At 40.3% G+C, this 25,571-nt stretch overlaps 1 protein-coding gene across 1 annotated transcript in view; it reads right to left on the bottom strand.

Annotated features, from left to right (window-relative positions):
• The window catches only part of zcchc2 (zinc finger, CCHC domain containing 2), a 54,792-nt gene that overhangs the window by 4,693 nt on the left and 24,528 nt on the right, over positions 1-25,571 (bottom strand). The window contains exons 6-13 of the mRNA XM_072560354.1: positions 23,592-23,686; positions 18,806-18,889; positions 18,071-18,125; positions 17,221-17,353; positions 15,042-15,106; positions 13,809-13,906; positions 4,501-4,626; positions 373-1,779 (exon numbers count right to left, since the gene is read on the bottom strand). Of these exons, the coding sequence (XP_072416455.1) occupies positions 373-1,779; positions 4,501-4,626; positions 13,809-13,906; positions 15,042-15,106; positions 17,221-17,353; positions 18,071-18,125; positions 18,806-18,889; positions 23,592-23,686 (2,063 nt within the window). The remainder of the gene's footprint in view (positions 1-372; positions 1,780-4,500; positions 4,627-13,808; positions 13,907-15,041; positions 15,107-17,220; positions 17,354-18,070; positions 18,126-18,805; positions 18,890-23,591; positions 23,687-25,571) is intronic.

The raw sequence follows: 25,571 nt of genomic DNA, 5'->3' as shown, positions 1-25,571 counted from the left end.
GTACAAGCTGTATATTCACAATTACAGGATACAGGACAAATTCTGCCAATTACAAATTTAAGCTTTTCCTCAGAATATGCAGCACATTAATATTTAACAATGCAATAATTTCACTGGTCACTCCGTAACCTGCGGATTAGATTATCAGATCCACTCAAGTGTCTTTAACAGAGTTCAATGGTTAAATCAGAAATCACATTATATTTGACAGGGCAGCAAATCTCAAAATAGCTTTGTAAATAGAAGCAAGGCCATGGCATAGTTTCAAATTCAGTAGCGGTTAAGCTGTCATTTCAAGATTCTGGGAGCAAATCAAACTAAAATGTTTGAAGCAGATTCCTGTTTGAATTATCTTGAACACATTCTGCTTACCTGGCTGACTGGCCTCCATAGATGGCTGTTTACAATCCTGAGCATAGTGTCCACCTACACCACAATTATAACAGGATGCATTTCCATTCTTTTTAGGTCCCATACCATTTACACTGGTGACCATGTTGGCCACTTGATACATCAATGGAAATCCTCTGAAAAATCCAGGCATTTGTTGCATCCCGTAGTTCGTCTGATTTGCCATCGGATCATGCATTAATCCACTAGTATAAGGGTTCTGATAAAAGGGCATCTGTGTTCCATTGTTTTGATGTGCTTGGTTGAGGTAGCTACCATTACAAAGAGAGGTTACCCCACTGAAAGGGATAAAAGGAACTCTGATAAGATGGCTAGGTATTGTGCTAGGGTAGTAGTAGTTTAGATGAGGGTTACTATTGGTCCCACAGCTACCTCGGCATCCACAGGAACTACAAGCTCCACAGCCAAGCTGCTGGTTTGGTTGAATGGTCCCATTAGTACTAGTATTTCCTATTGTGTTGATGTAAGAGGTGCTGTCACTCTGAGCTGTGCTATGAGTTAATGCTGTATTGAGGCTTGGCACAGGGCCTGGGGTGTGGGTGGGGACTGAGGATCCAGTAGACTGGATTTGACCTACAGGAGATGGAGGGGTTGCTGAACCCTGCAAAGGCAAAACACTGTTTGGAGTTCCACTTAGGTTGTATGAGCCAGGTGGTGGTAGCAGGCCAGCTGCAGGAAGCATCACCTTTAAACTAGCAGATTCTGGTACAGTGCCGATATTTCCATCAGCTTGAGGCAACAAAGCATTCAGTCCTACAATGTTCTGTGACGTTTTAGTCGTGGGATCCAAAACGGAGGGTGTTGATAGTTTCCCAGATGGAGAGTGGCTGTGAACTGGGATGAAAGCTGTGTTGGCTGATCCAATATTCACTGTGCCTGCTGGTGTCTGGGGTCCTGGAACATGGCAGTTCTCAAAGTTCATTTGTGACGCTGTCATTTTATGTCTGTGCGTCATGGGATGCAGGGCAGGGTTAGCAGTCTGCAGAAGGAAAGGTGTCGCTACTGAAAGGTGGGAGGGGATCATGTCCACTCGCTTCCCAGCTTCAGCAGCACCAAGTGGTGCTACATGTGAAGATTCCCGAAGAGAGGTGGCAGCAGGAGGGACAGTCACAATCATCCCAACAGTTTTGTCTACAGGAGCAATGCAGTCTGGCTTCTTTCCACCATTTTGCATCACATAGGGCATAGGAGGCATTAAAGGAATGCGAGGAAGAAAAGGGATAGGCGGGTTCCCTGGAGGAGTACAGTTCTCGCTCTGCACTGGAGCAACCTGAGCGGTTGGCCGCGAAGTACTTCCACGAGCCAGATTACAGGGGGGCCTCTCCTGGTGCTTATCTTTCCCAGAATCCTCTGAAGTGCTATCAGAATCTAATCGGGGAAAAAAAAGCAGCATGTAACATGTTAATTTCAAAAGAAACAAAACAAAAAAGCAATTACAAATCTAGCTAAAGTTGGTATTTATACACAAATATGCTAGATATTAATTAATGCTCAGTGAATCAGTAAAAGGAGGAAAATTATGGTATTACTGCAATAACCAAAGTATAGGCTGTAAAAAAAAAAACAGTGGCAAAGTTCACGTTTGCCACAAATGAACAACTAATCTTCAAGAAGTGATCTAGCAGGATTTTGCTCAAGGAATACAAAAGCAGGCCACTCAGACTTTCGTGTGCATGCTATCCATTAAAAGATCATGGCTGACCTGTATCCCAACACATTTATTTGCCCTTGATCCATCTACTTTTGATACTCATTACATGATTTAAAATTCAGACTTGAAAATTTGTTCAAATTACTGCCTGACAAAACAAGCGCTTTGAGGATCATCATTTTAAATATTTTATTTACTGTCATAAAATGAGTAGTGTTAGGAAGAGAACATTTGACTGCAAGAAACACTTCTAATACCTGTATTTAAGAATGACACCTAAAGCCTAAAGCCAAGTTCCAAATTGTGTGGAACTGCACATGCTCAAAAACCTCTCCAAATATTCTTATAGGAAAATACAAAGTCACCAGTATACTATCAACTAGACAGAGATTGGAATATTTGATACAACAGCAAGACATTGAGAAGGTAATTAAAACATTCATCTAAATGATACTACATTAATCGTACCCCAAGTGTCAGCCTGGTGCAACAATAACAACATGCATTTGTGGTGGTAATGGCTTCATTTCAGACTATGGACATATAATGCAGGCTAACACAACGTGCAATAGAAGTTTGTGAGCAATGACATTTTTCAAGATGGGTATCTAACTGAAGCCTTGCCTGCCTAACAGAAGCAGGTCCTACATCCTAGCTCCCTTGGCAGAGTTCCCTTTCTTAAATTCTGACCAAACTTCATAGCCAACCCAAAACCTGCTTAACTGGAGATACATCTCATTCCTGTTTGAATACACAAACTTGCTATCACATTTTTGTGCTACATTGACTTCACTTCCAAACTAACTTCCACAAAGCATTTCTGCACATTCAGAATATTGCACTGTAAATTAGAGTTCACTTGCAATCTAGTCAATAGTTGAAAGACTAACTAGCTTAACATGTGGAACTACAGACTTCACTGCTAACAGGTGAACACCAGCTTTATTACTAGAAGTTGCAATATGGGTTAGCAAGGTCATAAGTAAAAGCAAGCTCTAGGCTCCAATTCTTGAAGAACAAAATTGAAAAGGAGAGAAGTTTTGCCAAATTTATTGAACCTTAGGTGAATCACAGTTAAAATACTGCCTGCAATCTGGTGGTGATATTATCAAAAAGGCTATAAAAACTGGAAGGCAAAGAAGAAATACCCAAAATACAAATTAAAATTGACATCCCTTTCTTTTCAAAAGGAGAGACAACCAAGTGGAGCATGGACTGGTTGGGTTGAATAGGTCATTTCTGAGCTGTATATAACTACACAAAGTTAACAAAACGAGTGCAGTCAATTCATGACATATTCAACTTTGTTTAGTAACAACTCTTGCATAGAGACTGAAGGGTCAAGTTGACAGACTGTCAAAGTGTCCTGAAGTTAAAAGCAATTACAGAAAAGGTAGTAAGAAAATAAGTTTTGGGCTGGAAGTTTCCCAAAAGCAAATGAGTGAACGGTGAAGGAATAGCCGTCACTGGAGCAAAATAAAATATGGCAAGCAACCAGAAGAGGGGGTTCTGGAGGAGCTCACATTGATACAGACTTAACTGTTCATGTGACTTGATCCTTAGATTACCAAATCACTAAATGAACATATTAGTGTGAAAATACAAATATAGTAAAGTACCTGATACTAAAAAGAGAGAGTGTATATGTTTTATCAGCAAGGAAAGGGGTAGGAACACACATTGTCAAACTTAGCTGAAAGCTACAGGAATCAAGGTTTTTGTAAAAATATTCTTTCGTGGATGTCAGTCTTGCTGGCAAGATTAGGCATTTATTGCCTGTCTCTATAGCCCTTGAACAGTGGTTTGTTAAGCCATTTCAATGGGTTAAGAGCCAAATCACACAGTACATTGGAGTCACAAGTAGAACAGTTCAGGCGATGAGGCAGATTTGGTTCCAAAACAGCATGAGAACACGAGATTGATTTTTGACAAAAATTAATAATTTTGTAGCCACTACTAATGAAACTAACTTCTTCTAATGTTAAAACATTTTTGGTCCACATTTGAGCTACATTTCAAGTGCTCTCAATAAGCTGATATTCCAAATTTATACTGGAATACATGATTAAAGAATTAAAAATTGGTGATTATTTTCTAGTAGTTTGTTACACATTACACAGCAAAATTTACAGTTCCCATACAAAAGTCCTTCCATATTTCATTTAGAATTGTTTTCTAAATTGGGATTTCATCTTCAGGAGCATGAATATTTAAAACTGGTTCAAAATCTTTTTGGATACCTTTTCTGAATACTTTTCAAATACCCACTTGAGATCTAATCATTTGACACATCATTACTAACTTCACTGAATGTTTCAAGATAAAATACAGGGCACCTGCAGTGAAGCTAGTCCAGTATCCATGTGCTGTCAAATGGTCTCTTATAATTGCATGTTATAAACTATTTAGAAGGACTTTAGTAATTCAAAATAACTCACCTTTGTCTTTTTCATCTTCACTTTCACAACTCTCTTTTCCATCATGTCTTGGGCTGGAGGGAGAACTGTAGCTTTCTGAAGAGCTGTCTCCACATGCCTCCAGTCCAGAGCCAACATCCCTTAATTCTAGAACAAATCAGGTAGGTACATTTGAATGATAAGAAAGCCAAACAACTCTTTAGTTGCATTATTTTGTAAAATACTTTGTTTGCACTTACTCTTATCCCTGTCCTTTATGCAAGTACACTGCAGAATTTGGACATTTGCATTGCCACTAATGACAATCCACAACATTACAGCATCCAGTTCATTTCTTGTCACGAGACATCCAATTGCAACACCACAATTTTGCAAAATATGCAAACAAAATACAACTTCTAAATGGCAAAAGCACAAATGAATGACATTTTCAAACTGAAAAATACTCAATCTGCAAGTGGACTGGATCAGATATGAACAAATAACATTGAGAAATTTCCTTTTGTCCAACACCAATACAAAGGTTGGAATAATATTAGTGACATACTTCGGTTTTAACCACTAGGTGGTGTTAAAACTTCAAAATGAAATTTGTGTATCTGACTGGCAGACTTGCTCATTGACTGTAAGGCACCATACTCAGATTCACAGCCAATACTCCCACATTGAGTTACCGGGCTTCGCTTCATTGAAGCGAATACGAAGCAGATGCTAAGCATTTCTTCTCCTGCTTCCCTGGCTCTACACAAACCTCACAGGGTTACAAGAAACAATAGACTTTCTAAAGGTTCATGTAAGTATTATGAAAATCTAAAGATTGTGAGAAACCACAGGAGGGACAACAGTAGTTATTCTTTATAAAAGATCTGAATGATCAATTCTAGAATTCTAGTGGCAGTTACAGTACAGCTATTTCCAGTTTCAATTCTGATATAGAATATTTTGCACAAGTTTATTGGGGCTGCAGTCAACTTTCCAAGCACATGAACCATAATACTATACTTTATAATCTTTACTGTGACAAATCAACTGCAAATTTAGAATAGGAAAAGACCCAATTAAAAGGGTCTTAAATTAAATATTAAAGCTGCAAGTTATTCCGTAAATGATGCTTCCAAGACGATTAGAAATCAGTTTGCAACTTGCTGGAAAGATCCAGTTCTCTGGGTCATCCCCTCAGTATGGAATATTTTACAAGCTGAGTGCAACCCTTTAATAAATCTTTCTTGCCTCAGTTTCCAGCTACAGTTGGCATCTTTTCCACTACTGACAAATCAAGCTTTTAATCACTGATTTTTGTCATATTGCCCTTGGAAGGGCCAACACTTCCAGCTCAATGACTTATTCAATTCTGACTTGCATAGATTCTTCCTAAATCACTATCTACAAAAATACAAGTAAAATCACTACCTTTGTATACTTCGTCTCTAAATATGGTGTATAAAAGTGATCTGAATGTCACATTAATATTGCTGTCAGTGAAGTTATTTACAATCACATCAAAACGGACAAGCAACAAAACAACTTTTGAATTTAATTGGACTCTGTTTGCTAGACTGGAATGTTAAACTTGAGATGAAAGTTAGCAAGATATTGAAGCAGGCGGTTTTAAAGACACGATGCAAAGAAATAACTAGAGGAAAATGAATTGGCTCATTTCAAAGTTCTTTCACTAGGGGACAAAAACATCTTTTTGAAAAAGCAAAACATTGCACTTAAAAGAATATAGAGTGTGACTGAAGAAATCTCTGCACTAATCTCCAAGTAATTTGTTACCAAGCACTATAATCCTGACCTGCTTCTCAAAGTAAGCCAAATAGAAGCACGTTAAGGAACATCTCTGGAACACCCGCACCAATCAACCCCACCGCCCCGTGTCTGAACCTTTCAACTCCCCCTCCCACTCTTGAGGACATGCAGGTTCTGGTCCGCCTCCACCTCCACTCCCTTACTACCCAACATCTGGTGGAAGAACACCTCATCTTCCACCTCAGAACACTTCAATGCCAGGGCATCAATGTGGACTTCACCAGTTTCTTCATTTCCCCTGCCCCACCTTACCCCAGTTCCAACCTGCCAGCTCAGCACCATCCTCATGACGTGTCCTACCTGCCCATCTCCCTTCCCACCTATCCGTTCTACCCTCCTCTCCGACCTATCACCTTCTTCCCCACCTCATGTACTCTTGGCTACCTTCTCCCCAGCCCTACTCCCCCTCCCATTTCTCTCTCCACCCCAGAGGCTCCCTGCTTTATTCCTGAAGGGCTTTTGCCCAAAACATCAATTTTCCTGCTGCCTGACCTGCTGTGCTTTTCTAGCACCACTCTAACCTAGTCTCCGATTTCCAGCATCTTCAGTTCTCACTTTCGCCAAATAGAAGTACATTATGTTGTAGACCCCAAAGTGCATCAGAGATACATTGCTGGGAAATTTTAAACTTCAGCCTTGAATTGATTTTGGCAGATGTCCCTACCAAGCCAACTGCAGAACTTAATCAGTGCAAATTTAGCCCTTAAAAAGTGTGGTTCTCGTTAAAGTTTAAATTTTCAGAACAAATTCAAACTGAACTCAAATCAGCCCACTTTTGGTTTAATAGGGTTGTAACAGGCAACTAATCCATAAATGACTGACTTGTCTCATGAAAAGGTTAAAGAGGCTGTATATCCCTATATTTTTTAAAAAAAAACTTTGCATCTGTATTCACCCAGGAGGATATGGAGGATAGTGAGATTGTGTGGAGCACGCTAATATGGTGGGACATTGAGATAGAGAAGTAAGTGGTATTGGGTCTCTTGAGGAGCATTAACAAGGATAAGTCCCCAGGGCCCGATAGCATCTACCCCTGGTTATTTGAGTGGGCAAAACAGATGATTTGAGGCCTTGACCAAAATCTTTGTAACCCCAGCCAATGGAGGGGGATCCTGGAGGACTGGTGAGTAGCACAAATGGTTCCTCTGTTCAAGAAGGGAAACAGGGATAATCCAGGAATCCGTAGACTGGTGAGTCTCAGTAGTTAGGAAGCCATTGGAGAGAATTATAGGAATAGAATTTACGGGCATTTGGAAAAGCATGGCCTAATTAGGGACAGTCAGCATGGCTGTGAGGGGGCAGGTCATGTCTTACTAACTTGATTGAATGGAGGGAAAAAAGGTGATTGATGAGTTTAGAATGGTGTATGTTGTCTACATGGATTTTAGTAAGGCTTTCAATAAGGTCCCTCATGGTAAGCTCATCCAGAAGATTAAGATACATGGGATCCACAGTCACTAGGATTCAGAACTGGCTTGCCTATAGAAGACAAAAGGTAGTGGCAGAAGGGTGCTTTTCTGGCTAGAGGGCTGAGATTAGTGGTGTTCTGCACTGGGACCTCGGTTTGTAATATATTTTAATGACTTGGATAAAAACATAGATGGATAGGTTAGTAAAAGTTTGCAGATGATACAAAAGATCAGTGGAGATGTAGACAGTGAAGATTGTCAAAGGATACAGGAACAGATGTGGGCGAAGAAATAGGAAGAGTTTAATCTGGGCAATTGCTACGTGTTGCACTTTGGGAGATCAAATGTTAAAGGAAAGTATACAGTTAATGGCAGGATCCTGAATAGCACTGATGTACAAAGGGATCTTGGGGTTCAATCCATAGCTGCCTGAAAGCAGCCACTCAAGTAGATAGGGAGGGAAAGGCAGAATATGACATGGAGACTCGGGGAACAGAGTACAAGTGTCCAGATGACAAGTTGCAGCTTTTTAAGATCTTGGTTAGGTCACACAATACTGCATTCAATTCTTGTCACCACATTACAGGAAGATGTGGAGGCTTTAGAGGGGGCACAGAAGAGGTTTACCAGCATGCTGCCTGGATTAGCAGGTAGGAGCTAAAAAGGAAGGTTAGAAAAACTCAGGTTTTTCCTCTGGACTAGCAGAGGCTGGGGGAGCCTTGATACATGTCTATAAAACTTTGAGATGCATAGATAGATTTGACAGTCACACTCCCCGTCCCTCCCAGAGTTGAAATATTTAGTACTAGGGGACACGCATGTAAGGTGAGGGGAAAGTTCAAAGGAGATGAAGGACAGGTTTTTTTTTTAAAAATAGTGTCGCGGGAGCCTGGAACATGCTGCCAGGCATGATGGTGGAGGCAGATACGATAAGATATTTAAGGGACTTTTATATAAGCTCATGAATATGAAGGAATGGAGGGATATGGACTAAGGGCATGCAGAAGATATTCATTTAATTTGGCATCATGTTCAGCACATCATGGGCCAAAAGGCACATTCCTGTGCTGTATATTCAATGTTCTACTTTAAACGCTAGGACAGGTAAGAGACAAAAAGGGCTGGATCCATAAGCCTTTGCAGCACTATATAAAACAGTACAGATCTCTTCTTCCAGAACAAAGATCAACCAATCTCACATCACCCTTGTGACCCTGCTCTGTTTCCAGCACCACCCCTCACCAGTCAGTGATTACATACCACCTTCTGACCAACAATCTGATGTAATCTCAAACCAGAGAAGTTAATTAATTAATTTAGCCAAGCCAAATAAACACATGGGGACTAGCAAGGGAACAAAAACAAATTGCTGGAGTAACTCAGCAGGTCTGGCAGCATCTGTGGAAAGAAAGTAGAGTACATGTGTCAGGTCCAGTGACTTCTTCAGAACTTTCTCTTGAAGTCAACCATCAGGCAGATGTTTGCATCTCAGTCTCATTCACTTTTTTTAAAAAGAAAGCTTAAGTTTGTGAATTCTTCCCTGTCAACACTGACATCTTTTGGGGAGGGAAAAGGAAGGGGGGGAAAAAAAAAAAGAGGGAAAATGGGGGAGCTGTCTCACAGACCAGTCACCCAACAACCTTACAGTCCTACTTTCAGAACCATATCTTAATATCTTACACACCATCCGTGGATATGTCCTGTCTCACTGAAAAGGACAAACCAGAGGTGGTGGTGCATCAGGAGGGAGTTGCCATGGGAGTCCTGACTCTAGACCATGTGAAGTCTTGTGGATTCAGGTTAAACATGGACAAGGAAGCCTCCTGTTGATTACCACGTACAGTCATCCCTTGGTTGATGAATTGCACTCCATTTTGAGCAACACTTGGAGGAAACACTGGAGGATGGCAAGGCCACCAAAATGTATTGTACTTGGTGGGGAGGGGGGGGGGTTAATAGAAGGTCAGCAGGTAATGAGGAAGCCAACAAGAGGGAAAGACATACCTGTTCTCATCCAGTCAGCAGATGCATCTGATCGTGACAGTATTGGTAAGACTGCAGCTCTTGGAGACAAAGTCCTGCCTTCATATGGAGTGTAACCTCCATGTTGCATGGTTTATTACCATTTTAAATGGTGCAGACTTCAACCAGATCTAGCAACTCGAGTCTAGGCATCCATGAGGCAATACGGGCCATCAACTGCAGATTGTAAAGGTGTGAGATTCTGCTAGCTCATAGCCCAGCTCATCTCCCACTCAATCACTATCAAGCCAGGGGATCAACCCTGGTTCAATGGAGTATGCAGAAGGACATGCCAGAAGTAGCAGCACGGCTAGCACTGCAGCCTCTCAGCACCAGGGACCCGGTGCGATTCCAGCCTTGGGTAACTGTCCATGTGGAGTTTGCACATTCTCGTGTCTGCGTGGGTTTCCTCCGGGTGTTCCAGTTTCCTCCCACAGTCCAAAGATGTGCAGGTCAGGTGGGTTGGCCAAGCTAAATTACCCATAGCATTAGGTGCATTAGTCAGGGGGAAGTGGGTTACTCTTTGGAGGATCGGTATGGACTTGTTGGGCCGAAGGACCTGTTTCCACACTGTAGGGAATCTAATCTAATCCCTAAAGATGAAGTGTCAACCTGGTGAAGCTACCAAACTGGACTAGCTGCATGCCAAACAGCATGAGCAGCAAGTGATACAGCTAAGTAAGCCCATATCCAACAGATCAGATTAAAGCTCTGCAGTCCTGCCACAGCCACTTATGAATGATGGTGGTTGATTAAACAACTCACCGGAGGTGGCTCCATAAATATCCCCATCCACAATGATGGAAGAGCCCAGTGCAAGAGATAAGACTGAAGTATTTGCAGCAATCTTCAGCCAGAAATGCCAACTGCCAGAGGAAGTGGTGGAGGCTGGTACAATTGCAACATTTAAGAGGCATGTGGATGGGTATGGAAGAGTTTGGAGGGATATGGGCTGGGTGCTGGCAGGTGGGACGAGATTGGGTTGGGATGTCTAGTCAGCATGGACAGGTTGGACAAGGTCTATGACTGAGTCCTCCAGTGGTCATGAGCATCACAGATACCAGTCTTCAGCTAATTCAATTCACTCCACATCATATCAAAAAACATGGAGACAACGGATACTGTAAAGGCTACAGGTCCTGACGACACCGTCAATAGCATTCAAGGCGTGGGCTCCAGAACTTGCCCCTCCACTCACCAAGATATTTTAGTAGTTTTAGCACAGGCATCAACCTGACAATGTGGAAAATTGCCCAGTTAAGCCCTGCAGCTGAAAAACAAGACAAATCCAACCCAGCCAATTACTGCCACATCAGTTTACTTAAATCACTAAAGTGATACAAAGTGTAATCAATAATAATATCAAGCAGCACCTGCTGAGTGATGCCCAGCTAGAGTTCCACCACGGCCACTCAGCTGCTGACCTCATTACAGCCTTGGTTCAAATATGGACAAAAGAGCTAAATTCCAAAGGTGAGGTGAGGAGAGTGTGACAGGCCTTAACATGAAAGCTGCATTCGATCCAGTGTGGCATCAAGGAGTCCTAGCAAAATTGAAATCAAGGGAATCAGGAGGAAAAGTCTCCATTGTTTGGAGTTACACGTGGCACATGGGAGCATGTCATGGTTGTTGGTGGCCAGTCATTTCAGCTCCAGGACATCGCTGCAGGAACTCCCCAGACTACTGTCCTATGATCGACTATCTTCAGCTGCTTCAAATGATCCCCCCCGCCCTCTGCATCATATAGCAAGAGGGAAGGTTTTGTGATAATTGCACAATGTTCAGGACCCTTCATCACTACCTCAGATACTGAAGCAGAACGTTCAAATACAAACAAGCTCTGGACAGTATCCAGACTTGGTGCGACAAGTAACATTTTTGTCACACAAATGCCAGGCTTTGACCATTTCCAATAAAAGATCATCTAACCATTGTCCCTGACAGTCAATGGCGTTACCACCACCAAATATCCCCACCATCAACTTAATCTCCCCATTTTTATATTCAATCCTCTCAGGAAAAATTCCTAACATTCAATTAGCTTTCCTAATTACTTGTGAAACATGCATAACAACTATTTTGATTCTTGTGCATCTCAAGGAGGTCTGCAAAATTTTATCAGATAGTTTTTTCTGTCCTTCCAGAATGGTTGATTCCACACTTCCCCACATTATAATCTGTTTGCCAGATCTTTGCTCACTCACTCAATTAACTAGTCTATTTTCCTTTGTAGCCTCATGCCCTCTTCACAACTTATTTTCCTACCTACCTTTTTGGCAAGAGTAAGTTTAGCCACCAAATCTTTCATTGTCGTACAAGTTTTAAACAGTGGAGATCCAGTACCAATCCCAGCACTGGTTCCTTTCACCAATCTTATCAAAAGCCTCTGGAAATCCAAATACATTTGCCAGTTCCCATGATCCACAGAACATTACCACTTCAAATCCAACAGATCTAAAGTTTCCAGCTTTCAGTAGCCCTCCCATTGTAAGTAAAAAAGTTACATTTGTTATATTCCAAACCAACAGAACAGCCCCTGAATCAACAGGATTTTGGGTAAACTAAAACCCATGCAACCACCTTGTCAATAGCTTAAAAGTGAATTCCTACTAGTTTCTCAAGTAACGAACTTTAACGAAACTATAGGGTTATGAATTTATCAAATTATGCTCCTGTGAAGCACTTCTGATGTTTATGGGTTCCAAAATAATTGTAAACTTTTACTTCCTTAGAAGGGGAAAAAAATGAGCCTAATTTGTCTGAAAATTCTTTCACCTCATGCAGAATAACAAAAGATTCTTTTGGCAGACTCATTATTTTGTGCTCAAGGAATTCAGTGCACAACCAAAGCAAATCTCTACAGGTGAACGTGACCAACATCAGCACACATTTCCAAACCTGTATAATGGCAGTGAAAAACTTTGGATTAATGTTCCAAACATGATCTCCACGTAAATATTCATTAGAAACAAAACAGAACAGTACCATAAATATTCAGTTTAGGCACCATATCTTGCAGCTTGAACAGAGTAAAATTTCCTATTTCAGCTTTCCTGCAATAATGACACTTGGTTTCCATACTTTTAGAAATGGAAACGCTGCCCCTTGATCACATCTCTCTATAGACTAAAATTCATTTTAAGCTAACAGTTACCCAAAATGCTCTGGAAAAAAAAAATAGTAATATCCTCTGTGACTTGTAGAAATATCTTGCCCAAGAAAGTCATCTTGACCAAGAGACTTCCCTATAAGGCATGCAGTATCATGCCTTATAACTATTTAGCTATCATGCTAAAACATTGTTTAATTTCAATACAATTTCAGGTGATTCTAAATGAGTACGCAACATACCTCCCCTCTATGAAATCACAAAGAATACTCTTTTCTCCCCTAAGTATTATGTACAAATTAAGAGTGACCCCCATTTTCACTATTCTTGTCTCCAAGTCAACTTCCCTCAAAACCTAACAATATAACTTCCTTCTACTTTCCAGTCACGTACGACGGATTTGCATTTTGCCAACACCCTCCCTATCTTTTGTCAACATAAAACCTAGGACATATGCCCCACCCTCAGCACATACTCCTCTCAATCCATAAGGCACAGTACTGAAAAATACATTTCTGCTCCATTGACACAGTTAAAGGACAATCTCTCCCCATATTGCTTGTTGTAAAACACAACACAGGTCTTGAGGCTACTTGACATCACGTAATGAAGGTGGAGTGCAATATTATTGATGACAGTCCAGCTCTCTAAAAGTTTGTATTAGCCTACAATTATATCCCAAACAACTTCCGATCATGATTTTGAACTGAAGAATGAAGCCGCCACAGGCCCCTTGACTTGGTCACTCAACTAGGCACTCCCCCACCTCACTCGCTCATCGACAATGCCACCAATCTAACCTATACTCTTTAAAGCACTTTTCTGGTTTTTAAAAAACTGCCAGCAAAATGTTTCAATCCCCTCACCTATGATTTTTAACACCGACCACAATCTCTATTCTTGGTAGAAATGGACTAGTAATAGCACATTAATAGCCATATGCTATTTAGGAAATGATACAAAAAGATAAAAGTCCTTACCTTTCCCTGGCACAGCCCACACATGCTGTACAGGTGGAATTCTAAGGATACCATTGCCGACAGGAGCCCTATGACTCCCTCGATCAACCTTGTTGTTGCTAAATAAGAGAAAGTAAAACAATTAGGAATGGATCACAACGTTAATTCTTCCTTTTTCTTCCAACTCAAATCTTAGTTTTGTCCGTGTATAACAGGAAGTCCAAAGAATGTATTCAATGACAACATAAAAATATATTTTAAAGTTTCTCATCCAACATTCATCACATTTGGTATTCTTGGGCATCTCAAGGGGAGTATCATTGCAGACTGTATTGGATGCCAACTAGTTGGCAAGCAAATGCGCCAGTTAGACGGCAGATATCTTACTGCTAAGCTTTGTTTAGATTTAAACTGGGCAGGCTGATTTCTCAGAGCAATGCCTTGACCAGGAGTAATGAACGAGACACTATGTATCCTCTATTGTGTTAAGTTGAAAAAAGTGCAATGTGTACATGTTCTTTAGTTCAGCGTATTGGAAAGGTATACAGTAGATGGGGTTGCAAGAACTGACTGGTGCCCCTCGGTCGGAGAGTAAAAATACCAAGAAACCACGGTTATTTATCCAGTTGGATAAGAGTTGGGACAGCGATTGAATGAAACTTGCCTGCACTACCCAAAGGTATTTGAAAACAGCTTCTAATTTACCCACCTTTATGCTTATAGTGTCCAATAATTGATTTAGTCCCATGATTGGACGGTACTCGTGAAATAATCAAGTGTAAGAATTAAAGATTGAAGAGACAAGGCCTTGCATAGTAACGTGTAGCTTACAGTACATGCAATCATGCCACCATAGAGGAGTTTCACTGAATCTTAAATTGATTGTCAGCATAATTCTTACATTCAGGATTATTTCTCAAATGCCATCCAATGATGGAACCTCATCAATTATTGGAGACTAAGTATAAACAACAGTGGGTGAATTAGAAGTGGTTTATGAATATTTTGGGTAGCGCAGGCAAGGTTGATTCATTGTTCCAACTCTCAGGTTAAATGAATAACTGGAAATAAATAATAACTTCACCCTCCAAAGGGCACCAATGCCAGTTCTCGCATCTACTGCTTGCCTTCCCATCCTCTCTCAAAGACTGACTTCTTATCCCAACTTATTGATGTTCAGGAATTTCAATGCTTTACCTTCCTAACAGTTACTTTACACAAAAGAAAACACTTTACCCTTTCCATAATACATACATGTCTGACTGAGTGTTCAGCTTCTTACTCCCAGATGAAGTACTTCTTTTATCTTCTGATAAACACTACAATTAATTGGGGGGAAAATGTATGATCAGAATCCATTTGAACATCTGGAAATATGGCAAGTACAATATCAATAGCAACAACTGAGACACAAGATGATCTAATTGAAATTCAATGTACTCCATTTTCTATTATTCCAAGCTGGCATCGGTTTAGACTAAAGAATGGATGCCATTCAAATTTACAGAAGTTATCAAACATTCCGTAGATAACAGTTTGATTAAGCCATTGCATTATTTAATGCAATGTAGAACAGCAGGATGATTAACTAAATGACAATATAAAAGCCACCTGGGGCTTATGCATATACTCTTATTGATTGCACCTACATAACTTCAAAACTGGGGTTTTCAGACTCCCTCTTTAGGCTTTTCTTCACAAGACAGACATGAATCATCACTTTTGGTAAACTAATATAAAATCCTGGTTCACAGTTTGAGGACATTTCTCACCTATCAAAAGACATGTTGTAACAATCTGGACAGTTGACAACTACCTCTCATCAGTGAATTTAAAAAAAAATTTTAAAAGTTCTTAGGGACTTGATAGGGTCTCGTTGGGGAGGCTGTTTTCCTTTGTGGTAGAGTTTAGGACCAGAGAGCATTTTCAAGAGTGAAAGAGTTGCTCAGTTGGTTCAGAAAAGAAGAGGATTTTCTTTAGAGGGTTGCAAATCTGTGGCATTCTTTGCCACAGAAAGCTGCTGAGGACAGGAAATCAAGTGGACACAAACAGACTTCTTTAAAATCAGTAAGGAAATCAAGGTTTATTGGGAGAAAACAAGAGTTAATAATTATTAGATCAGCCAAGAACTCAATTAAAAGTAGAGCAGATGCTGCAGACTCAATGGGCTGGACGGTCTGTTTCAGTTCCTACATCTTAGGTGAAGGGAGGCAGAATAGTTTGTCTGAGGGTGAAAACTATACATTCAAAACAAACTTGGCCCAACCTCAAACAAGCATCTAAGGTGGCACAAGAGACAAGGGAAGTTAAGAAATTTAAGACAAGTCACAGTACAAGTTTGATATTTCCAATCAACCAAAATTCAAACCATTGCAACCAAACTGCTTCAAGGGAAGGTTTTATTAAAAAACATTCACTCACAGGACATGGGCATTACTAGCTGGGCCAACATTCATTCCCTATCATTAGTTGCCCTTGAGATAGGGGGGGAGCTGCCTTCTTGAACCATTGCAGTCCATTTGGTGTAGGTACACCCACAATGTGATAGGCAGCATATATTAGGATGTTGATTCAGCAAAAGGAACGGCAACATAATTCCAAACTTGTGATTTGTCTGAAAGTCTTCGTGCTGCAAATTAGGAGTTCAATTTTGTGAGGAGTTAATTCAATAAGTACTCTTTCTTATCTTTGTCTGATTAGGTCGCCAAGGCAGGACATTCGAAGACTAAAGTCACAAGTTACTCAATGACGACTTCTGCAGCTCATGTCAACCAACCCGCACTCTGGCTCTAGAGCTCAAATAACTGTTTTGCTCAAGGGAGACAAAAGCACTTCGACTGTGAACCTAACTTCACAAAGCCAGTCCACCATATACAAATCACAAGTGCAATGGCATACTTCCACTGTCAGCAATACACAAGACAAAACAACCCACTAAGACAATCGCTTCAGAAATTCACTCTTTTGTCTCCTCTGCAATGTGTACTATGTATGGAATGCAATGCGTCAAGGCTGCTTTAAAAACAGTTCAATGGCTGCCACCTCCAGTATTTAAAGACAAGGGCACCAGCCACAAGGAAATGCATTCACCTTTAAGATCCCCTCAGAGTCTCTCACTATCCTGGACTGCAAATATATTGCAATTTTTTCAGCTGGTCAAAATCCTAGATTTCCCTTTCTATTGGCATTATGGCTACATACACACCACATGGGTTTCAGCAGTTTAGGGCAAGAGCTCACCACCATCTTACTGACTGCAAATTAGAGTGGGAAATAAGTGCTGACTTTATTAATCTCATCATTGTAGGAAAAAAAATACTTCAAAACTGTTAGATAGTAAATTGTGGAATTAAGATGATACAAGGCTGGCTTTCTAGAGTTTTGCACGCGTTCAAACAACAACTAATATGTTAAGGCAACATTTCACACCCACATGTGCCATCACAGCTGTACAGTTGTCGGTACTGTGCTTTGTACTATAGTTTCTTTTCTTCCAGTCCAGTATACCATTTTGTTCAGAGTGCTGTAAGTTCACACCAATCCCTTGAGATTTTGTACCAGAGCCACTGTAAAGAGAAGCAGAGTGTGTTCAGGAAAACAAAAAAAATTAACTGATTTGTAAATATGGTCTACCGTCAGGGTTGTGTCAGACTTTTACAGCTTGGAAAGAAACCCTTCTACCCAGCGTGCCCTTGCCAGTCATCAGGCACCAATTTACCCTAGCCCCATTTTCCTCACCTGGCCAACTGCCTTTTATGTAGTGGCATTTCAAGTGATCACCTAAGTATCCCTTAAATGTTGCGACGGTAAAAACCTTTAATGCAGTGCACTGGACAGTGGAGGTACAAACCATAAAAGAAGAATAGAATCTGACTTTAAAAATTAGACCTCAAGTTATTCTTCCCTTTGTATTGAATTTCTACTGAATTAATGAAACTAAAATTATAAAGAAAACACTGACTCTCCTGGGAGCCATTTGAATACATCTGAAAAGACCCAGCGGGTTGTAATAATTGGAAGCAAGACTTCACTCAGCTGAGCTTAGTCATAGAATTTAAATTCACAAACAGTAAATGCCAAAGATCAATTTTGCAAGCAATTTCATCCTGAGGAGTGAAGTGATAACGTAAATTTTATTATTGCTATATTAAACCAAAATACAATGCACACTTTTAAAAAGACTTCTCAAAACTTCAGAATTGCTCAGCAACCAGAATGGAGATCATTCTTAAGCATAAACATTCTTCTAAGTCAACATCAGAAGAAAATCTAGATAGACTTGCCTGCAGCCTATTGATTTCCCCATATTTTTCTTCTGATGAATCAACTGTTGTCCATCTGGAAACACATCAAGAGTTATTGTTATAAAGTATCCATCATACCATCATAAAAGCAGCCCTTAAGACCAATTTGCATCTCCTTTTCCCCCCAGTTTGAAAAGCATGTTCCAGTGACCTGCACACAACAGCACTGCCGCCTACCCTGTTAACTTGCCTGACAACCCCCATGTAGCTAAATGCATGCAGTTAATTCTTTTTGAAATTTCTGAGTGAAGCATCCATATTAACTGAAACATTGCGGATTGGCAGTGAGGACATGGTAATGGATGAGGAAAGAGTAGATAAAGAGCTTCTCTTGTCTCAAGTTCAGTTCTACATTTCAGTTCTTTTGAAAAAGCTTTCATAAAGTGATTTTTTATATATTATAGAAACAAATACTAATTAACTGAAAAATTAACATTTCAGGTAGCTGTGCTCATACCAAGGGCTGGACAACCCAATTGAGAGAAGAGCTGTCAGCTTTGTTGAGCTTCTCCCCTAAATTATTCACCATGAACAAGGTTAGCGTTGTCACAATCGTTTGGAGAATTAAGTTCCCCATGTTAGGTAATCCCTTCCTTTCAGTACACTGAAAAGTGTCTACACAAATTCCAGTAATTCTGCATTTTATATTTTCCTAAACAAAGAGCACTCTAAGGATTAAGAAGCACATTGAGCACAAGGTGTAAAGTCATGTACCTTCTTCCTGGCTGGAAGCCTCAGAACTGTCTTCTTTGAAGCGTTCTAGAGATTTAGACAACTTTAACGCTGGCTGTAAATTTGCTGAAGAAATTGGAAGCAATTTTAAAAAATTAACTAACATCTTACTGCATTTATAATATTTAAGTGAATAAATATTATATTATATATTTGCCAGTTAGGCAAATTCAAACTAATTGGAGGTCTGTACTGTAAGAAAGGTCTGACTTAAGACATGTTAAAGCAGAGCAGACCAATCACTCCATCCAATCTGTTCTGCTATTCAATGAGAGCATGGCTGTTCCAATAGCCCTCAACTCCACTTTCCTGCCCTTTCTTCCACAACCCTCATTTCCCTTAGTGATTACAAACTTGTCTATCTCAGCCATGACAGCCCTCTGTAGTAAAGGATTCCATAGATTCACAACACTTAAGTGCATACAAATAATGAACAGTAGACCACTTGACCCTTCAAGCCTGCTCTATCATACAATAAGATCATAGCTGATCTGATTTTAAACCTTAACTCTACATGCCTGCATACCCCAATAGTGTTTCATCCAATAGTGTCTAATCAAGAACTCATGTCATCCTTAAAAAGTTTTAATGATTCTACATCCATTCCTTTTGAAGGGAATACCAAAGACACTCAATCCTCCGAAAGTATCCCATCTCTCAAATGGGCACCCCTTTTTTGTAAACTTGGACTCCTAGCTAGAGTCTCCCACAAGAGGAAACATCCTCTCAACATCCACGTAGTCATGTCCCCTCAGGATTTTATATGTTTCAAGTAATCTCCAATTCTCCTAAACCCAAGGATACAGACAACTTAATTGTCAAGTCTTTCTTCATGCAGCAATCTGTCCATTCTAGGTATTAGTCTTTTAAATCTCCTGAAGTGCTACCAACGATTAACATCCTTCCATAAATATGGTGACTAATACCATATACATTACTACTCCCAACGTGGTCTCACCAATGCCTTCTGTAACTGAAGCAGTACCACCATCTTGCATTCAATTCCCCTCGCAAAATTCTATTAATTTTCATGATTACTTGCTTTAACTGCATACTAACTTCATGATTCACTGGCTAGGCCTCCAAAATCTTTCTGCCTCCTCTTGTCATTCAAATAATGGACAAAAATGGACAACTTCAGACTTTTCCACATTGTACTCTATTTGCCAGATCTTTGCCCACTCATGTATCTTATATTCCCTAGTAGGCACCTTATGTCCTCTTCACAACTCACTTTCCTTCCTATCTTACCAGGAAATTTAGCTACCATACCTTTGATCCCTTCAAACATATCATTTGTTAAATTGCAAAAATAAAGTAGAGACCCCAACACCAGCTGGTCCAAGACTTGCAACTTCCCGCCATTCTGAAAACAACCCACTTGCTCCTAACCTCTGCTTCCTGTCAGTAAGCCAATCTTTTACCAATGACAGGACGTTAGTCCCACCACGAGATATTATTTTCTGCAATCTTTGATGTGACACTCGACGGAAATCTAAAAATATCTAGTTCTCTTATCTAGACAGGTTACTTTTTCAAAAGGAATACAATAAATTAGGTAATTTATTTTAAGGAAAATAACGTTTATGTTGGCTCTACCAGATCACCTTGAATTTATCCAAGTGCCATGTTAGAACGTCAATAATTGGTGGCACAGTAGCTCAGTGGTTAGCACTGCTGCCTCACAGCGCCAGAGACCTGGGTTCAATTCCTGCCTCAGGCAACTGTCTGTGTGGAGTATGCACATTCTCCCAGTGTCTGCGTGGTTTTCCTCTGGGTGCTCCGGTTTCCTCCCACAGTCCAAAAATGTGCAGGTTAGGTGAATTGGCCATGCTAAGTTGCCTGTAGTGTTAGATAAAGGAGTAAATGTAGGGAATCTGTCTGGGTGGGTTGCTCTTTGGAGGGTCCGTGTGGACTTGTTGGGCTGAAGGGCCTGTTTCCACACTAAGTAATCTGTAATCTATAATTATAGCTTCTAATTCTTTCACGATTGCAGATTTTAAGCCAACTGGCTTAGTTTCCTGCTTTCAGCCTCTCACTTTTTGGCTATTTTCTAATCAAACAGGAACCTTTTCTACATCTGTCAATCAGTCTTTGCAAAATGAAATCTACCACAACTATCTCACTAGATACAAGTTTTCAGATGTTACGATGAAATCATGGCACAGACTTGTCAACTCATTAGCAAAAATTTATTCAGTACTGCTTCCTTGGTAATTGCAGTTTTCTTGAGTTCCTCACTCACTTTCGATTCCTGAATTTACAGCTAGTTCCAGGATGCTGTTTGTATCCTCTCTGGAGAGGACTGATGCACAATCTCTGTTTATCTTTCACTTTATCCTCCATATGCAATTCTCCAACTCTCATTCGCTATGGGGCCAAACTTTGTGTTTATGTTGTGGGCTAACGTCCTCACTAATTTTTCCCTATTAATCTTTAAGAATTTTAAAATATTCTGTCCTATCTTTGCATAATTAAGACTTTTCTTAGAGTTTGATACTATTCTTGACTTTTTAAAGTTAACCAGAGGTGGTGGACCACTACCTGAAAATCGTTTTTGCTGGAATGTATTTAATTCTGCACTTTCCAGAATATCCCCTTAAAATGTTTGTTACTACATCTCTAATAAGCTATCCTAGAAGCTCAATTGCCAATTTGTTTTTGTGGACTCTGCTTTTCTGCCCTCATAAATCCCTTCTCATCTGTCATAACTAGGCATTCCCTTATTCCGAGATTATGCCATGGTCCTATGGTCTCCCACAAGGGGAAACAACTTTTCTACAGCTTTCCTGTCAGGTCCTCAGAAGCCTGTATGTTTCACTAAGATTGGCCTCATTCATCTACACTCCCAGTACAAGCCAAATCAACGGACCTCTCCTCAAAAGTCTATCCATACTTGGTATCGGTCTAGTAAACCTTGTCTGAATTATTTTGGATACCAGTGTATCTTGCCTTGGGTAAGGGGCTCAGAACTGTTCACAGTATTCCAGCTGTGATCTGACTTGTATTTTTTTTAGTAGAACTACCCTATTTTATACTACTTTCCTTTCTGTATTACCTGCTCAGCTTGAAAGCTAGTTTGTTATAATTCATGGACAAAGACTCCCCAAACCCCTCTAATCTGGTCACTTTCTGTAGTTAAAATAATATTCAACTGCTCCATTCTTCCTGCCAAAGTGCATAAAACCTCACACTTCCCCATGTTGTGTACCACCTACCAGGCTTTTGCCGACTCAGAACCTGTCTATATGCAGAAGGTCAGCCTCACCACGTGCATTCCCCACCTATTTTTGTCATCCATAAAATTTCCTGTTGTGAACATATTTCAAGGTGCTCCCATATGTCAGCTCTCTCATTTTCTAAAGTGCAGACTTATTTTGCTTGAACTGCATGTTCTGCATACTCTACAATTGCTCCCTCAAGTAGAAACAGGACATAAACTCCAACACCTGCCTCAGCTCATCTATGAGCAAAACATTGATTACTTCTTTATCACTAGCAGACCTGACTATTCCAATTCCCATTTCCAATGAAGGGCTTGTGCCCAAAACATCTATTCTCCTGCTCCTGATACTGCCTGATCTGCTATGCTTTTCCAGCACCACACTCCCAACTGATCTCCAACATCTGCAGTCCTCACTTTCCCCTATTCCAACTTTCTCCTGTACATCCCACACTCAAGTCTCATTTGCCATCTAACATTTACCAATCGCAAGACACCCATTCTTCCTTCACCCCATTGCTGGCAGCAAGCATTCACCAAATTTAGCCCCACTGCTTGGGAACGCCATCCCATAAAACTTATACATCATCTACTACCTATCCTCATTCAAAACCATGCTTGGAGTTCAATTCTTCCACAAGGATTTTGGTCACCATGCCAAAATCAAAGCAAGCTGATAATTTTAAGACAACAAAATTAGAGTCTAGTTAGAGTCAGAGTTATACAGCATGGAAACCCTTTGGTCCAACATGTCCATGCTGACCAGATACCCTAAACTGATCCAGCCCCATTTGCCAGCATTTGACCCATATCCCTCTAAACCCTTCCTATTTACATACTTATCCAGGTACTTTTTAAGAAAGTTGTATTTGTACCAGCCTCCACACTTCCTCTGACAGCTCATTTCATATGTATATCACCCGCTGCATGAAAAAGCTGCTCCTCAGGTCCCTTTTATAATTTTCCACTCTTACCTTAAACCTACGTACCCTAGTTTTAGACTCCCCTCCCTTGGGGAAAAGGCCTCTACTATTCACCCTATCCATGCAGCAGACTTGGCTTACCTTAATACTCCATAACTTGCAGTATTCTCAAGGCTGTAGTAGATTCCTGATCCCTTAAGGGATCAAAGAATAATGGGAAGGTGGTTACAAAATGCAGTCTAGGCAGAAGATAACCCACGCTTGAAGTTGCACTTACCAGATTGAGAGTGTGGTGCTAGAAAAGCACAGGCAGTCAGGCAGCATCCAAGGAGCAAGAGAATTGACGTTTTAAGCACAAGCTCCTCATCAGCCCTTCCTGAAGAGGAGCTTATGCTCGAAACATCAATCCTCCTTCTCCTCGGATGCTGCCTGACTGCCTGTGTTTTTCCAGGCCACACACAACTGATTTCCAGCACCTACAGTCCTCACTTTCTCCCTTACATTTACCAGACTTATTCCCTTGTATTATACAATGTTCCTCCAAGGAAACAAATATGCATAATCCTCCATACCTTTATTTCATTAAAAGAATACAAAGCAATTCTGCATAATTGTCACTTACTGTGAGGTTGACTGCAGTCAGATAATTTCCCAAAGAAGAATTCACGAACATATTCACTTTTTAAGAAAGCTCGAGATGGAGATAAAAACATCTGCCTAATGAATAAAAACAAGCAATCACCTAATGTGCTTGGCAGACTTGGGCAACATCCCACACCAGTAACAAATAAATTAGAATTAAAATGAGCACTCTCTGATCCGGTTATTGTTTCATTTGTTATGTGGTCATAGTATTGGTTCTCATGCTTGTATTAACAAAGGCTCATCAGTTCTTTTCTGATCAACTACTCAGATACAAGACTAGGAACAAATCACTAGATGAAGTCTATTCCACTTGCTGCAGTTTTACAAACTAAGAACTGCATTTTTTTGTAAAAGTATAGCACATGCTGAGAATGACTGGCAGGCTCGATCAACGTGCATTTCATAATATTGAGCTTGCCATCAGGATACACATTTTTGCTTTGATTGAACAGAATCACAGCACAATTTGCCCTTCCCATTCAGAACGGAAGATTACTGTAATATTCTTTTAAAATCCTATCAATTCATGCACATTGAACTGGACAGCAAAAGCAGGATTAGGAAAGATGCTTGAGTGGGGAGGGAAAGGTTCAGATATTTAAGACATCGTGCTAGGTTGCAAAAGGTGACTAACACCAGATTCTTAAAATGGAAGTAAATGGGGGAGGGGGAAGAGGAGGAGGAATATAGACAGTTGGAAATTAAAACTTAAATTTGTCCAAACCACGCAAATGTCAAGAAACAACTAAGAAGTTGCATAGCATATATATTTAAAGCAGGCAACTTAGAAAGGCTCAGTATCAAAACAGATCCAAAACGGAAAGGGAAGGATTTTCAGAAGTTGACTGGAGTAGATTGTTTGCAGATAAAAGAACATCTGACAAGTGGGAGGCATTCAAGAGTATGAGGAGTGTTCAGAAGCATTTTGTTCCTGTTCGAGTGAAGGGTAAGGTTGATTAGATTAAGAAACAATGGATGAATAAAGATATTGAGGTTCTAGTCAAAATTAAAAGAGAGCTTATTTTACAATATATTAACTTGGGTTCAATTGAATTTCTTAATCAACTAAGGAGTGTGGGGGCATTGAGAGAGAAATCAGGAAGACAGAGGGGATCGGAGATAGCACTGGATTATCCTCAACCTTACCTGCCAGAGAGATTTTACAAACACATTAGGGACTGAGTTTGCCAATTGGATACATAATTGGCTTAATGGCAGGGACAGATTAATAGTGGAGAGTTGCTTTTAGACTAGAGGCCTATGACTAATGTGTTCCACAGGGATTGGTTCTGGGTCCTCTTCTATTTGTCATTTATATAATGGATTTAGAGGAGAATATAGAAGGAATGTTGAGCAAGTGGTAGACAGTGCAGGTGGTTTCTTAAGTTTATAAAGGGATCTTGATCAAATGGGTTAATGGGCTGAAAAATGGCAGATGGAGGTCAATCTGGATGAATGCCAGGAATTGCATTTTGGTACAATAAACAAGGGTGGGGCCTATGTAATTAATGGTAGGGTGTTGGGTAGTGTTGTAGAACAGAAGGACCTAGGGGTACAGGTACATAATTCTTTAAAGCTTGAATCACAGGCAGGATGGTTAAGAAAGGCACTTGGCACACTTGCCTTCATTGCTCATTCTTTTCAGTATAGGAGTTGGGACGTTGAGGTTGTACAGGACATTAATGAGGCCAGTTGTGGAATACTGTACCTAGTTTTGGTCGCCCAGTTATAGAAATGATATTATCAAGCTGGACAGGGTTGAGAAGAGATTTACCAGGATGTTGGCAGGTATGAAAATTTGAGTTATAAAGAAAGGCTGGAGAGGTTGGGACTTTTTCCCCCGGAGCATAGATGGCTGAGAGGCAACCTGATTATTTTATAAAATAATGAAAGGTATAGATAGAGTTAATGGTAGCTGTCTTTACCCTAGGATGGGGGAATTTCAAGACTGGGGGCA

Source organism: Chiloscyllium punctatum, chromosome 41 (assembly GCF_047496795.1).
Source record: "Chiloscyllium punctatum isolate Juve2018m chromosome 41, sChiPun1.3, whole genome shotgun sequence".
Classification (NCBI taxonomy): Eukaryota; Metazoa; Chordata; class Chondrichthyes; order Orectolobiformes; family Hemiscylliidae; genus Chiloscyllium; species Chiloscyllium punctatum.
The sequence above is the reverse complement of the archived record's forward strand: the minus strand, read 5'-3'. Positions and strand labels throughout refer to the sequence as shown.